General features: G+C 41.7%; 1 protein-coding gene across 2 annotated transcripts in view; it reads right to left on the bottom strand.

The window, feature by feature from the left end:
• Positions 1–14,829, bottom strand: part of LOC141802991 (semaphorin-6D-like) — a 207,582-nt gene that overhangs the window by 28,033 nt on the left and 164,720 nt on the right. Inside the window, exons 19-20 of one of the 2 annotated variants that reach the window (XM_074686839.1) lie at positions 5,258–5,316; positions 5,003–5,056 (exon numbers count right to left, since the gene is read on the bottom strand). In XM_074686839.1, the coding sequence (XP_074542940.1) occupies positions 5,003–5,056; positions 5,258–5,316 (113 nt within the window). The remainder of the gene's footprint in view (positions 1–5,002; positions 5,057–5,257; positions 5,317–14,829) is intronic. The other variant, XM_074686840.1, reaches the window with a different exon arrangement.

The following is a 14,829-nucleotide window of genomic DNA, read 5'->3' as shown; positions in this document are numbered from 1 at the left end:
TCTGTCTGCACCGGCTTTATTTATGGAGGCAGGAAGTCATTGTTTTATCAAATTACACTTCCTGCTGCTGCTGCTTCGGTGATTAACCAACAAATTAGGGGTTCAGGTGAAGCAGCAACGTATAAAAACAGCCCAGCTCCATCTGTGGAGGTTAATGTTTCTGTCCTCTGCTCTGCCAGCGGCAAGTGTGCGAATCCTGAAAGGGATGCTACAGAGAGGGAGCTGCGTTAGCATTAAGGGCTCAGTCTGCGTGTTCAGACTGAGCGTGTGCAGATTTACAAACCTCTACTTATTCATATGTTGTAGAAATCCCTGAATCTGTCTGTAAATGGATCAAAACGCTCTGTTATAAAAATAGCACCATGTTAATGAGGTCATCACATAAGGATTGCCTCTCTGGTTTATCTATCTATCTATCTATCTATCTATCTATCTATCTATCTATCTATCTATCTATCTATCTATCTATCTATCTATCTATCTATCTATCTATCTATCTATTTATTTTTGTCCTGATCTCTTCCTTACGACCAAAGCCAACTGATCGTCTGATGTTGCAAACTTCATGGTGTGTGATTTTCCTGTGGTGTGGGGTGTCTTAATTGTGATTTTGTCAAGTCCGAGCCACTCTGAAGGCCTCTGATTGAGCGATCATAGATAATAAACACATTTTCCATAATTGTTTTTTTCTATTTAATGTCACCGTCATTGCTTTTGTCCATTTGTCAGTCTTGTTTGTTTACACCAAAGTCACGTTTCAGTTAGTGTGTGGCGTGTGGTGTCCTCTGGAATGTGCACCCATAAGCTGCGTTTTCACCAAGCAGTCTGGTTCGGCTCAGTACGGTTTGGCACGGTTTGGTACAGTGAAGCCTGATCCCATTTGCGTTTCCACAGCAAACTGTGCCCTCTTGTGGTAGGCGGTGTTTAAGTCACATGCCGAAAGCTGCAGCTGTTAAATAATAGTGTGACGCCCTAGCAGCGTGACACAGGTTACCCCACCAATAAATCCAACGAAGAAGAAAAAAGCGACACAGTAAACAGAGAGCAAAGACGGAAGACATGCAGCATTTCGTTCTCTCTGTGATTGGCATGTAGCTCTTTGATACAAAGAACAATCAAGCTTGTTTCAGAGAAGTCTGTGTGCTGCCAGGAGAAATGCAGCTGCTGTCGCACAGGAAGTGATGATTCTTTCACCAATCAACAGTCTGCAGTGTTGTAGCTCCACCTTCAGAGAGCGGATCGATTTAGTCTGGCACCCATACGAAAGGGTCAACAAACGTGGGATGGCTGGTCTCGGTTATTTGGGGATCTGTGCCAGGATAAGTCAGTGGAAACGCTGTAAAATGCACGCCGAACCGAGACGAACCGAACTGGTCTGCTTGATGGGGACGTGGCTATAGACTGTACATAGAGTGGACAGTGTGGTTCCGCCATTTCCCATTGTACGGTTTTAAAGCCAAAATACCGCCGTCACAGGCGTAGCCATTGTAGCATTTGTGCAGCTAGAGTCTGCGCAGTAGAGACTGTGAGGGATTCTGGGAGAATCTGAGTGAAGCCAAGTGACAAAAATAATAAATATTTTTCTTATGTGAGTCCAGTCACTTCTTGACTCTACCTCCCCACATATTTTACAATCCCCCAAAAAATACACAAGGACGTCAGCTGTCAATCATCATTAAACGTGACGTAAAACCTTGTTTTTAACCTCTTATGACTAATGAAATGAAACTCTTCAGAAAAAAGAGGACTTGAATACAAGGCAGCCAAATGATATCTTCAAATAACCACAACAATCAGACGTGAGAAACATTTCAACCAGGTGTATTAATTTTTTGAAGTTCGACCACGGCCCATCTGGAATGACTGGGGAGATAGATTTTTTGACCTATACTGCAGCCAGCCACCAGGGGGAGCAGTTTTTGTCATCCAGTGTGCTCTCTGAATGTGTGAAGGTTTGAAGAACCCTAAAATGTGTGCTAGCCTTAAGCTAACATAAATGTTGGCTAATGCTAACATAGCAATACAATGTGAAACACATTTTTTTGTTTTGTTTCGTTTAATGTACAATAAAAAAAGTTTTTTATGTTGAGATAATGTCATAAAATCTGTTATCATGAGAAAATCTTTGTTGTATCGAGACAGGATAATTAGTCGTTATCATGAGTTAACAGTGTACTTTAGCTTCTGTAAGGGATTTTGAGCTAAAGTTTTACCCAACCAGCGGACGACTTTTAGCTCTGAGTCTGTCAGCGATACACTTTCTGGAAAGACTCGCAGCTTCTAATAAAACTTCTCTAAAAGGATCTGAGGGAGACTGACTTCCTTTGATTTGATCTGAAAGGCGTCAGCAGCAGCTCTCTCTGTCTTTCTTCTCTCGTCTGTTTTTATTCAGATACTTCTCATTCCAGTCGTCTATCCGAGCCTCATTTAGATGCCAGGTGAACGCAATTAACTCACCTGGCAGAATACAAAACGAGCCGGTCTCTAAGCTCCCAGGACTCTGAGATCCTCTGCTGGAAAAAGAAGCTGCAGCTTTTCTGATCTGATACGAGACGTGAGGCTGAGCGATGACTGATACAAGACAACAGACCGTCAGACTCGTGTTTGTATACGTGCTGAAAAGAGCATCAGAAATCCTCTTGAATCCTATTTTTCACACTGCAGTGACCCTGAACCGCTCACTTCCCTCCTCTTTATCACAGCTGACGTGGAACAGCCTCTCCAGCTTTCTGAGAGTTCTCAAAAAGAGGTTTGAGCTCATGTGAAGTGGTCCACGTATCAGAGAGTGGCTGTATCTGCGCGCCCTCACCGCCTGTAATCACAGAGATGCAGCTTACGCAGCCTTAATGGATTCACCGCATGGGTCTGCTGTCGCCCCGTGAATGACAAACCCGCCGCTGGTTTACAAGCAGGAGTCCTGACAGGCAGGAGCGGCCGTGAATACAGAGCAGGCGGCGCAGAGAGGCGGCGCTTTCATCCGCTGAATCGTAATCTGGAGGAGGGTAATGATGTCAAACTGAGCGGCGAGATACTGGGCGTCAACACGAGCCAATCAGGTCCTGATAATCTGGTATCTCATGCGCCTGGGAGGAAGAGGTCCAGAGCAAAACAAAAACAGTGTCAGGATTGATGGGGCTCTTCAGATAGCCCTCAGGGAGTGATTGAAGCTTTCTGACAGGACTGTCCAAACAGCCCGAAAGCTGAGTGACACATCCCCAGCTTTATGGCGCTTTACGGGGCTTCGTGGTGAATTTCAGCTCGTCGTTCAGCCTCTCAGCCCACAGTGGATGGCTCACTTTCCCACAGGAAGCAGAGCCACTCATACATCTGTGAGATTTGTGTTGAAACACTTCAGCTGCCGCACAGATCGCTCTCCTCTGCGCTGATCTGGTTCAAGGTTTAAAGATTTCTGCCAGATTGATTCCCTGAGTTTAGGATTTCTCTGGACTCCCACGCACTTTATTCTTTGTCCTCAGCCACAGAAAACACAGCTTCATTTCCTCCAACACTGCTCGCAGTGGAGCAAACACTTTAGAGTAATGAAATGTCTTGTTTTGTAATGTCTTTTCTATGCATAGAGGGTATTATATACACTCACCGGCCACTTTATTAGGTAGACCTTGCTAGTACTGGGTCAGAACTGCTTTAATCCTTGGTGGCATAGATTCAACAAGTTTGCTTCATATTGACATGATAGCATCACACAGTTGCTGCAGATTTGTCGTCTGAACATCCATGATGAGAATCTCCCGTTCCACCACATCCCAAAGGTGCTCTATTGGATTGAGATCTGGGGACTGTGGAGGACATTTGAGTACAGGGAACTCATTGTCATGTTGAAGAAAGCAGTCTGAGATGATTCCAGCTTTATGACATGGAGCATTATCCTGCTGGAAGTAGCCATCAGAAGATGGGTACACTGTGCTCATAAAGGGATGGACATGGTCAGCAACAATACTCAGGTAGGCTGTGGACTTTAAACCATGCTCAGTTGGTACTAAGGGGCCCAAAGTGAGCCAAGAAAATATCCCCCACACCATTACACCAGCAGCAGCAGCCTGAACTGTTGATACAAGGCAGGATGGATCCATGCTTTCATGTTGTTTGAGGCCAAATTCTGACCCTACCATCTGAATGTGGAGCAGAAATCCAGACTCATCAGACCAGGCAACGTTTTTCCAATCTTCTATTGTCCAGTTTTGGTGTTGCTGTGTGAATTGTAGCCTCAGTTTCCTGTTCTTAGCTGACAGGAGGGTCACCCGGTGTGGTCTTCTGCTGCTGTAGCCCATCTGCCTCAAGGTTGGACGTGTTGTGTGTTCAGAGATGCTCTTCTGCAGACCTCGGTTGTAACCAGTGGTTATTTGAGTTACTGTTGCCTTTCTATCAGCTCCAACCAGTCTGTCCATTCTCCTCTGACCTCTGGCATCAACAAGGCATTTTGTCCCACAGAACTGCTGCTCACTGGATATTTTCTCTTTTTGGGACCATTCTCTGTAAACCCTAGAGATGGTTGTGGGTTAAAATCCCAGTAGATCAGCAGTTTCTGAAATACTCAGACCAACAACCATGCCACGTTCAAAGTCCCTTAAATCACCTTTCTTCCCCATTCTGATGCTCGCTTTGAACTGCAGCAGATTGTCTTGACCATGTCTACAGGCCTAAATGCATTGAGCTGCTGCCATGTGATTGGCTGATTAGACATTTGTGTTAACGAGCAGTTGGACAGTTGTCCTGGAACCTAGCATTTGTTACGTTCTGCATTCTTTTCCACCATTCGGTCAGCATATTGTTGTGTTTAAATTTCTCTAAACATAAATTTGGATTTGGATCTTATCTCAGTGTAGTACCCCTCATGTCCAGTGGTGGTGCTGTTGAGTCACATTCCCTATTTGTTTTTGGTTTTTTTTGCACAAAGAAGTGCCTGTGTTTGTTTCCCATGAGCCTCTGCTGCTGTGCTTGAAAAAAGACCCAAGCAGAGCTGATATTAAGCAGATTTTCTCACCGTAAGCTGAGTCGGCCGCAGACTCCTGGTTCCGTGTAGTCGCCAAAACATCTGCTGCGAAGAAAAACGACACAGGAACAATCAAACCCCAGAATGCATCCGTGGTGTTAAAATTCATGGTCTGTATTTATGATTCTAGTTTACTGCGTGTATCACTGCTGCTCTTTTCCAACCCACTGGCTCTTTCAGTGTTTACACCTCTTATTATATCTGCTATCATTGTTATTGCTGCTGTAGATTGATAGTTTATCTCACCGTGGCAGCTGTCTGGGTGAAACGAGTGGTCGCCCTCGATATCCTGTTCAAACCCGGCCCTGCAGAGACACACACACACACACACACACACACACACACACACACACACACACACACACACACACACACACACACACACACACACAGGAGGGATTTAAACAAACAGAAGAATAAAACACTGATCGAAGGACAGAAACAGACCCGCAGCCTTCTCTCACGCTGCTGGTTTCTGTGGGTAACTGTTGCCTGGGAAGATGATCGATGTGGACCAGATCAGGCCTTCAGACAGCAGACAGATTATATAACCGGCATTTTCAGCAGCTCATGAATAACTGAGACATATTATGATTTCCCAGGGTGTAAACATGTATATGGAGAAACAATAGATGAACAGACCAAGCCGCAGATTTCTAAACCACTTTTCAAAATGGTCCGATCTAAAAACCAGCTCACGATCTTCATGAGAGTAAATAGTTGTAAATAGTTCAACAAAACGCCTGGGGATTTCTTCATCTTATGTAAAAGTTGTATCAAACTGTTTTTTTGTTGTTGTTGTTTTTTTGCCACAGTATTATTATTGTTATTATTTTTAAAATCTGCAATTAGATTTTGTATTCTAAGTTAGGAACGTGTTTTGTTCCATGTGTTTCTGGTTTTCTTGGTAAAAATTAATGTATAAATAAATGAATAAATAAATAAATGAAACAATAAAAAAATTTAAAAATAAAAAAATAAGAAATAAGAAATTATAAAAAAAAATAAAAATAATTAAAAAAAAACTGATTTTTTTTTTTTTTTTTTTTTTGCAGTTTTTCATCCAATTCTTAAATTTTATAAAAAAAAACAAATAAATACTTTTTAAAATCACACCAGTGAGGTTGTGCTAAAATAATGAATTCCAAGGAAGCCATGGCAAGGTAAACAGTTTTTAAGGTGTAAATATGAAGGGGGGAAAAAAAAATCAAGCTGTCACAAAAGCCCAATTGACCCCTTGACCCCAGAGTGTTAAAGAGACAGCAGCTAAAATGAACCTAAAATAAAATGTTCACTGAAAGATGCTATAAGGAGGATGTGTTTTAATTGGGCAGCTACTGCCACCTCCTGGCCCGGAGTCTCAGGCACACTGTCGTAAAAATGTGATTTTTGACCACATAGCAGTTTGAAACGTGGCTACAAGCAAACACTGTGTATCTTTGTACAGCCAGTCAGCCAGTTATATGTAGTGCTATTGGTAGCCCAGTGCTACAACGTATCTGTAGACTGATGTGACAACAATCAATCAATCAATCAATCAATCAATCGATCTTTATTTGTATAGCGCCAAATCACAACAAATGTTATTTCAAGACACTTTACAAAAACGTTCACAGACCTGTAAATGTTAATAAAATTTTATTAGCAGAAACCCAACATCAAGACAAGATAAGGAGTCTTATCTTATCTTAATCCACCATGAGTACAGGACTTTGCAGCATTTAGCAAGTTAACAAGCTAACTGTCAGTTCGTACAGTTTAGTAGCCGTCCAAGTAAGGAGTGTGCAAAGACACAATGACATATGACACTCCCAACAATGAAAAAGAGAAGAGGAGAAATATGGCCGCAAAGGGTGGCAACACCACAAGCATGTTCCACCACTTAAAGCTGAAACACACAACGGAATACAACCAGGATTTGAAGACACGTGAGGAGACGTGAAAGCTACGTTAGTATTGGTGGATTTTTTTGCTTCTACGACAGACGAGCGGTTCGGCTGAACGTCTGAACCCTTTATCAGCATTTCCCCTGATTCACACATAAAACGTGAGCGCTGCGCAGCACAGATCCACAAATTCTGGTCGCGTGCCAATTTATACTATATGCGTATCTGGAGCGCCGTGCAGCACAGCACAGCGCAGAGCAGCGCAGAGCAGCGCAGAGCAGCGCCCGTAGCAGCTGGATACCTGAGATCGCAGGAGAACCACATGTTCCTGCAGGAATCCACCCATGACAACAAACTTTCATGGTAATTGATTAGAATGTTAAGCTCATCTGGTCCTCCCTAAACTTCAGCTCCTTCAGTCCATGTCTTCTCCTTTCTGTTGGTGTCCTTAGAAAGAATGCGTTGTGTCATAGAGAATTATGAAGTTTTTCACCTGCAAGATTAACTTATCCTCGGATTACCTCTGGATCTGACCTACTGACTATGTTTACATTTCAAGCTTGTGTAGTAGTAGTTAATGATTGGAAGGGTAGCTTCCATACTGTGTGTGCAAAAAAATGCTGTTATTCAGAAGCAGCAACCACCAATAACAATTTTTTTTTTCATATCAACATAAATATCATTATCTCAAATTTCCTTAAAATATCAGGATATAATTTTGAGGCTATATCGCCCACCCCTAGTCAAATGTAGCATTACTAGCAGCCCGGTGCTCTAAGATGTGTCTGTAATGTGTAACGTTAGTGAATCCTGGTTATGTCCTGCCAGTCATCTACCAAGCAGAGCAAACGTAACCTCACTCTTCATTTTATTGATAGACTCTCAAGTTTGAACAGACCACTGCAGAATAACTGCTGACTGTGGGTTGGAATGAACGTTAGCACAAACAGATTAGCCCTTTTAGCCTTTAGCTTGTGCTCTATCTTTCTCCTGTTTATCTTTCTTCTACTCTTCTGTGCTTTTTCTGTCTGACAGTTAGGCTCCAGTGTCCACCATCACTACAAAATTAATCACAGAAATCGTATCTAGAAGGGAGACTTTTTTAGGATCCCTTTAAAACTCCTCACAGCCCCTTTAAACGTTAGGGAGAGAAAAATACGATATTTTTACGAGCTGTAAAAAGCACAGTAGCCCCTCTTTAAAGGTCAGAGGGAGAGAAAATTGACAGCCATGTGACAAACACACACACGCTGAGACTCGGTGAAGTCTCTTCCTCTGCAGCTCTCGGCAAACCAAACAGTTTACCTTCCTCTCGGTGTGTCCGCACACGCTCAGTTTGTGTCCCCGCTGTTTACTGCCCTCTCCCCTTTTATCTCTTAAACTTCATCTGACCTTCAAATCAGTTTTAAAGAGGCTGCAAACCAGCCTTTACTGCCACACACACACACACTCTCACACACAGAGTAGCAGAGATGTCAGAGATGATGATTTGCCCGCTGAAGTTTCTGCAGAATAATCTAGGTGATCATTTAAGGTGTTAAAGAAAACACAGCAAACTCTCCGTTAATGGATTCATCTACCTGAGCGGTGGAGAAACTCAAACTTTAATTTCCCTGATGCAACTTAAAAATAAATAAACACATCATAAATGGATTTTGTAGGCGTGCAGAGGTTTTATAATAACTTTTGTTCCAACAACTCTTTGCCGAGAAATACTGTGATATGAGCACATCATGCTCACTCAGACTCAGGGTAATAAAAGTCTGTTTGTGCTGCAGTTTAAACCTCTTGATATTCTCCAGGTTTTGTGACTAAACTCCGAGCTAGCAAACTCGACAGGTGTGACTTTTTATAGACGACAGATTCGCTCCCCAAACCGTGACACAAAGCGACGCCTTCGCATGAACAGGAGTCTGGTTTCTCTCAGAGAGGATCCAGTCTGAGCTGTCAGAGTCTGACTCCTCCATCTGAAGTCATCATCAAACGAGGAACATTTGGCGCTGTTTAATGAACTAACTTCCTGTCACAAACTATCAGCAGTGAAGGGAGATGATTTAATATTTCAGGAGGTGTATGTTTTTATATTTTTCTGTCTCAGGAACATTCGGAGGGAAATAAAAGGTGCTTTGTTTTCCGAAGCGCGGCGCACAGAGACAGACTCATTCATCAGTCTGATCATGCTCAGCCCACGTTCTCACTTATTTGGCACAAAGTGTTTCCAGCTCTGTTTATCATGTTTTGTCTGAACGGGCGGAAATGCTCCCCTCCCGACTGATGGATCAAGAGAAGAAACGTTTATTCAAACTTTGTGCTTCGGAGATTTTTAGCTGCTCACTGTTTGTCCTCACCTGCCCCTTTGTTTTTGTTCAGGCCTTATTTTTCTTTTCCTTTCTGTCTCTTTGTGCTGATTCTGTTTCCAATTTTCAATTTTATTCTCCATCCCCCTGTTCTCTTCTCCATCTCTTCTTTTGATCTCTATTTTTCTCTGTCGTGATAAGATGGATTGATGTGATGCTCTTATGAAACATGGCTCTGAGTCCAGCTGAACAAAGAGCCAAACTCTGGGATTGTGGAAGATGAACCCAATGTTCCACTGCAAAAACTAAACTCTAGGAAAGTCTTCACAGCTTATTCTTTGTAAAAATGCCTCCCTATAGTTTTTAAGAGCCACATTCACCTGGAAAGTCTAGGAAGTGTTGTATTTAGAGATAATAAAAGACGAACAAGACACAGGAACTGCTTAAATAATCTGCCAATGGAGTAAAACCCAAAAATCTAAGAAGCAATGCAATTAAGGCAACATTTTTATCTTTTGATATCTTGAAATAAGACTCTTTATAACTGCCCCTCTCATTAGCCAGCAAGATGATGACAGGAAGCAGTGCTGTTTGTTTATTTTCAGCTCAATATCAGAGTTTGGTTTCATAAAATGATGGCTATAAAGTAATTGAGTTCTTTACTGAATTACTCATTGATAAATATATTTAGTTACCAGGGAAAGTAATTATTGGGAGACATTTTTTTTTCTTTAAAAACCTTTAACTTTGCTAAAGAATTCAGTTTTTGAGCAGTTTTTGCTCTGGAGTATAATGTTCACTGGAGGTGTGAAAAAAAATGACCATACAATATTGATATCACTACTCTCAACATCAAGTTTTTGTAAAATAAAAATCTAAATCTTTATTTTAGCCGAGTTGGAAGTAAGTGACGACTTCTGCACTTCTACTGCAATAGATGGCGCCAAAGAGCTTCTACCCTGTATGTTGCCAATAGATCAAATAATAAATATTATCTTAAAGTATATTTAAAATTCTTAATTTCCAAACTTGATAATGTGGCTTTTTGTTGTACTGAGCAATGCAGCATGCCATAGACATCAATGTTATCCTTGGTCCTTTTAATTTTGAGTAATACATCTACATCATCTCCATTTTCGACTTACTTATCTGCGTAGAATATTTAAATGTATTACGATATTGTGATATATCGTGATATTATCGTGATATTATCGTATTGTGACCTAAGTATCTTGATGATGTGTACCGTATCTAAAGGTTCTTGCCAATACTCACCCCTGTATGTTTTTGGCTTTTTCATCTATGACCTTGAAGTGGTGTCTGTTTATCTCCATCCTAAAAAACTAGGGACGCACTGATATGAAAATTTGGGCCAATACAGATATCTGATATTAATATTGTGGATATGGCCGATAATTACAGATATCAATATTGGAAAAGAAAAAAAAAACAATTTGAGATGATGTGTTGCGGGAGTTCACAGAGAAAGAGCGGTGAAATCATGAGGAAAGTCGACCATGGAGAGGATCAAAGGATGTAGCGCCTGAGATGAACATGATCAAAAAAGTATGTTTTGTCTGATTTTTGGATCAAAAACAGGAAGTGAGGCATAAAAAAAGAGAGTCCACTCTTCTTAGGTAGTTTTGGTGTTTACATAGTCAGAAAAAACAATATTATTTAGGTCTTGAAAGATCGTTCATAATGCGCTAAAAATGGCTGGCAGCCAATGAGTAAATATCGACCGATCCAGATACCGATATATCGTGCATGAAAACGCCAGTTTTAACCCCACAGACCGCCCGGCGCTTACGCATATTAAATCTGCAGCTCCTGTCCTGTGTCTGTCCGAGCGAACCAGGTCGGACAGGCCTACCAACACTTCTAATTCAAGAGGGATTCTCCCACTTTTAGAGTCTGTCTCTTGACTTGTAATTTCTCTAAATTAACCCCTTATTTTAAGTCTGGTCCTGTCATCTGTTTTTTTTTTTTTTTCAAGTCAAAACAAGTCATCAACTTGCCTTACATTCAATTTGAAATAGTACCCACCCCTCTCCCTGGAGTTGGTTTGATCCAAAGACGCTGCAGGAGATCCTCTCTGACTGCAGGTTACACAGACACACACGTGTAGATGTGTGATATTTGTTGCTGAAAAGTTGACTTTAACATCAGCTCTTTGTTAAAGACGTGTCAACATGATTGTTATCATGCTTACGTGTATGTCTGACGCTTTTCCCCACATTTTATTTACAGCTCCTCTTTTTGTGCCTGGCTGAGCGAGTCAGGTCAGATGCAGAGTAACGCACCACTTTCACTGCTGGTAAGGGTCTTATAACGTTTGAAATAGTAATTAATTATGCTGTAAGTTTTAACGATGTTAGTTTTAATGCCATTATTACTGAAACTGTGTATGAGACCGTGCTTAATCCGAACAAACTGGACCACAGACGGCTGATCGAGCTCATCTCCAGGTTGGGGTGGTTCAGATTCAGGTAAAACCTTTTGACTTGATTTGGTCCAAAAACTTTTGAATCTTGTGAAGCCACTTCCTAAAACACATCAACAGCTGAGTAATAATTTTGTTTCTGTATGCCGTCTCTCTGCAGTCACCTTCATGAGCGCAGACACACCTTTCCTCCAGAGGATGAAATCATCACCCAGCTGAGCAGCGGCCGTTTAATGATGTTTGGATTTATTATGAAACCATTATGCTTTCCTCTCCTCACTCCTTCTATATTTACCTCTCTCCACCTCACTTATTTGCTAACTCCTCCGCCCCCGCAGTCACTCAATATTTATCTCCCTTATCACTCATTCCCTCCCTCCATCACCATCCATCCTCTGTCTCTGGAGCTACATTTACACCAGCGTGGGCCGAGCTGTAAATGAGGAGAGCGAACGGGAGGAGGTCGTTGCGATGGCGGGCGGCTATAAATCCCCAACCCTCTCGAGCACCTAAACGCCTCGTTCATCTCGCGGGGAGCGGCTCGGAGGAGGGGATGGAAATAGACTCCGTTATAAAATACAGCCGGGTTCGCAGACGCTGCTGTTGCAGTGTGTGTTTTTGTTTCCTGCACACTAAAGCTCCAAAGTGGACACCTTCACGGCGGGCATCTAAATGAGCAATCACAGGTTCACTGCACTCCCATGATGCATTTCTGCTGATGACATATGGGTTTTAATGAACAGTTGGTTTGTTGTGATCTCAGCTCTCCTATTAATAGACCCTCCTCACTTTAAGGGCTATAAAGAGTCTGTAAAACTAACTGAACGGAGACTGGAGACCTGCTCTGGACTCTCTCTAAAACCCCTCAGAGTCCAGAACCATAACACACACACACACACACACTCACACACACACACTGAGTAAACAAACACACAGACGTCTCGGCATAAAACAAGTCCACAAACCTGATGCTGAGGCTCTGCTGGAGCCACTTTATTTCTAATGCTTCTATAAAGACCAGTCAGACACTGAAACAGCAGACCTGCCACTTCAGACAGGTATGTGTGTGAGTGTCAGTTTGTGTGTTTGAGTGTGTGTGTGTGTGTTTCTGACACATTCAAACAACAACAGTGTGACTCACTCTTCAGCAAAACCCAGAAATGAGACGGGAAAGTTTGACTGGTGAGGACCTCAGGGGAGGAAGTGAATCATAATAGAATGATAAAAATAAAGTAATGAACAGAATTAAGCTCAATTATTCTCACATTTGTGCTTATAGTAAATACTCAGACAAAAACAGCTGCCTTAATTACCCACAATGCAACTTCATGACTGGTCACCAGGTGGGGGATCAGTCTATAACACTGTAAGGAGCTGGAGGTTAAAGTCCTGGTAAAAGGGATCATCATCAGTGAGATCAGCTAGCTTTGGGATAGCATGGCTACTACACAACATTAAGCTAGAATATGATTGATAAAGCATCATGGGATACTAGAGTTAAAATACTGTCAAACATTCCCTATGGATAACACAAAAACAGAAATAAAAACAGCCTAATTTGACTTTTTTAAGTGGAGCCCATTTCATATCAACACAACATGGGGCGCACCCATTAACTGCCCAGTAGAGGGTGATTCTATCAGATTTATCACATGGTCCACTTTGACTGGGTCGTCCAGTCTTCCGGTATTTGAGCCTTTGACCCTTACTTTAGCCTCATGTTTGAGCCTGTAGTCCGTTTTTTAGCTTTTGGCTCATGTTTTAGCCGTAAGCTAGTCGCTTTGCCTTTAGCTCATGATTTAGCCTTTAGATCTAGTTTAAACTTATTGTGCTAGTTCTAAACTTTATCTCTAGTTTTAACATTCAGTTCATGTTTAAGCCTTAAGCTTGTGTTTTAGCCTTAAGCTGATGATTTAGCCTTAAGCGTGTATTAAGTTTGCATTTTATTCTTGGCAAATGTTATAGCCTTAGCCTTTTTTTAGCCTTTACCTCATATTTTAGCTATAGTTCATGCTTTAGCCTTAGCCCTATTTGGGGTCTTTAGCCCACATTTTAGTCTTTAGCTTGTATTTTTTGCCTTTGGCTCATGTTTCAGCCTTTGGCTTGTGTTTTAACTTTTGGCTCATATTTTTGCCTTTAGCTTGTGTTTTAACTTTTAGCTTGTATTTTTACCTTTAGCTAATGTTTTTACTTCTGGCTTGTGTTTTAACTTTTGGCTCTTGTTTTTGCTTTTGGCTTGTGTTTTTGCTTTTGGCTTGTGTTTTAGCCTATAGCCTAATTTGTAATAAGCCTCTAGCCCTTTTATTTGCCCTGAGTCTGTGTTTAGCCTTTAGCCTGTGTTTTAGCCATAAGATCTTGTTTAAACCTTTCGCTCTAGTTTTAACTTTTATCTCTATTTTAAACATTCAGTTCATGTTTTGGCCTTTAGCTTGTGTTTGAGCCTTTAGCTCATGTTTAAGCCCTATGCTGGTGTTTCAACTTTGGTCTGTGTTTTAGCCTTTAGTCTATATTCTTGGTGGAAGCTTGCACTTTAGTTTTAGCCCATGATAATGCCTTAGTCTTTGTTCTAGCCTTTACCTCATGTTTTTGCTTTGGTTTGTGTTTAAGTGTTAGCCCATGTTTTAGTCTTTAGCCTGTCTTTAGCCCGTAGCTTGTATTTTTGCCTTTAGCTTGTGTTTTAATTTTAGTTCTGGTGTTTTAGCCATTAGTCTTTGTTTTAGCTGTTGCTTTTGTTTTTACCTTTAGCTCGGTATAAGCCATAAAAGGAAGGTTTTTTGTTGTATCCATCATGACAAAACATTTTGTCTGCTTTTGTTTGTTTACATCGCTTCAGGCCTGTTTGTTTGGCAGCTGCCTTTTAAATAAAGTTGAGTGGAATTGAAGAGTTGAAGACTCGCTTCAGCTATCCATCAATCAGAGCAGGATCCTCATTTTAGGGACAAATGTCTTTGTTTGGAAACAGATGCTGCAGTGTGTGTGTGTGTGTGTGTGTGTGTGTGTGTGTGTGTGTGTGTGTGTGTGTGTGTGTGTGTGTGTGTGTGGCTGAAGCAGATGTCGCTCTCCATTCCGATCAACTTAAACAGTAGAGACACACACTCCCTGACAAACACACACCAACAGACTGTCTCCTGGGAAACGGCTGACTGGCTGCCACGGCGACGGAGTCCATCTGGTGTTCATCTCCTCTGGAAC

This window comes from Halichoeres trimaculatus, unplaced genomic scaffold, assembly GCF_033239565.1.
Source record: "Halichoeres trimaculatus isolate MK-OKI-2021-1 unplaced genomic scaffold, fHalTri1.1 fHalTri1_scaffold_14, whole genome shotgun sequence".
Lineage (NCBI taxonomy): Eukaryota > Metazoa > Chordata > Actinopteri > Labriformes > Labridae > Halichoeres > Halichoeres trimaculatus.
The sequence above is the reverse complement of the archived record's forward strand: the minus strand, read 5'-3'. Positions and strand labels throughout refer to the sequence as shown.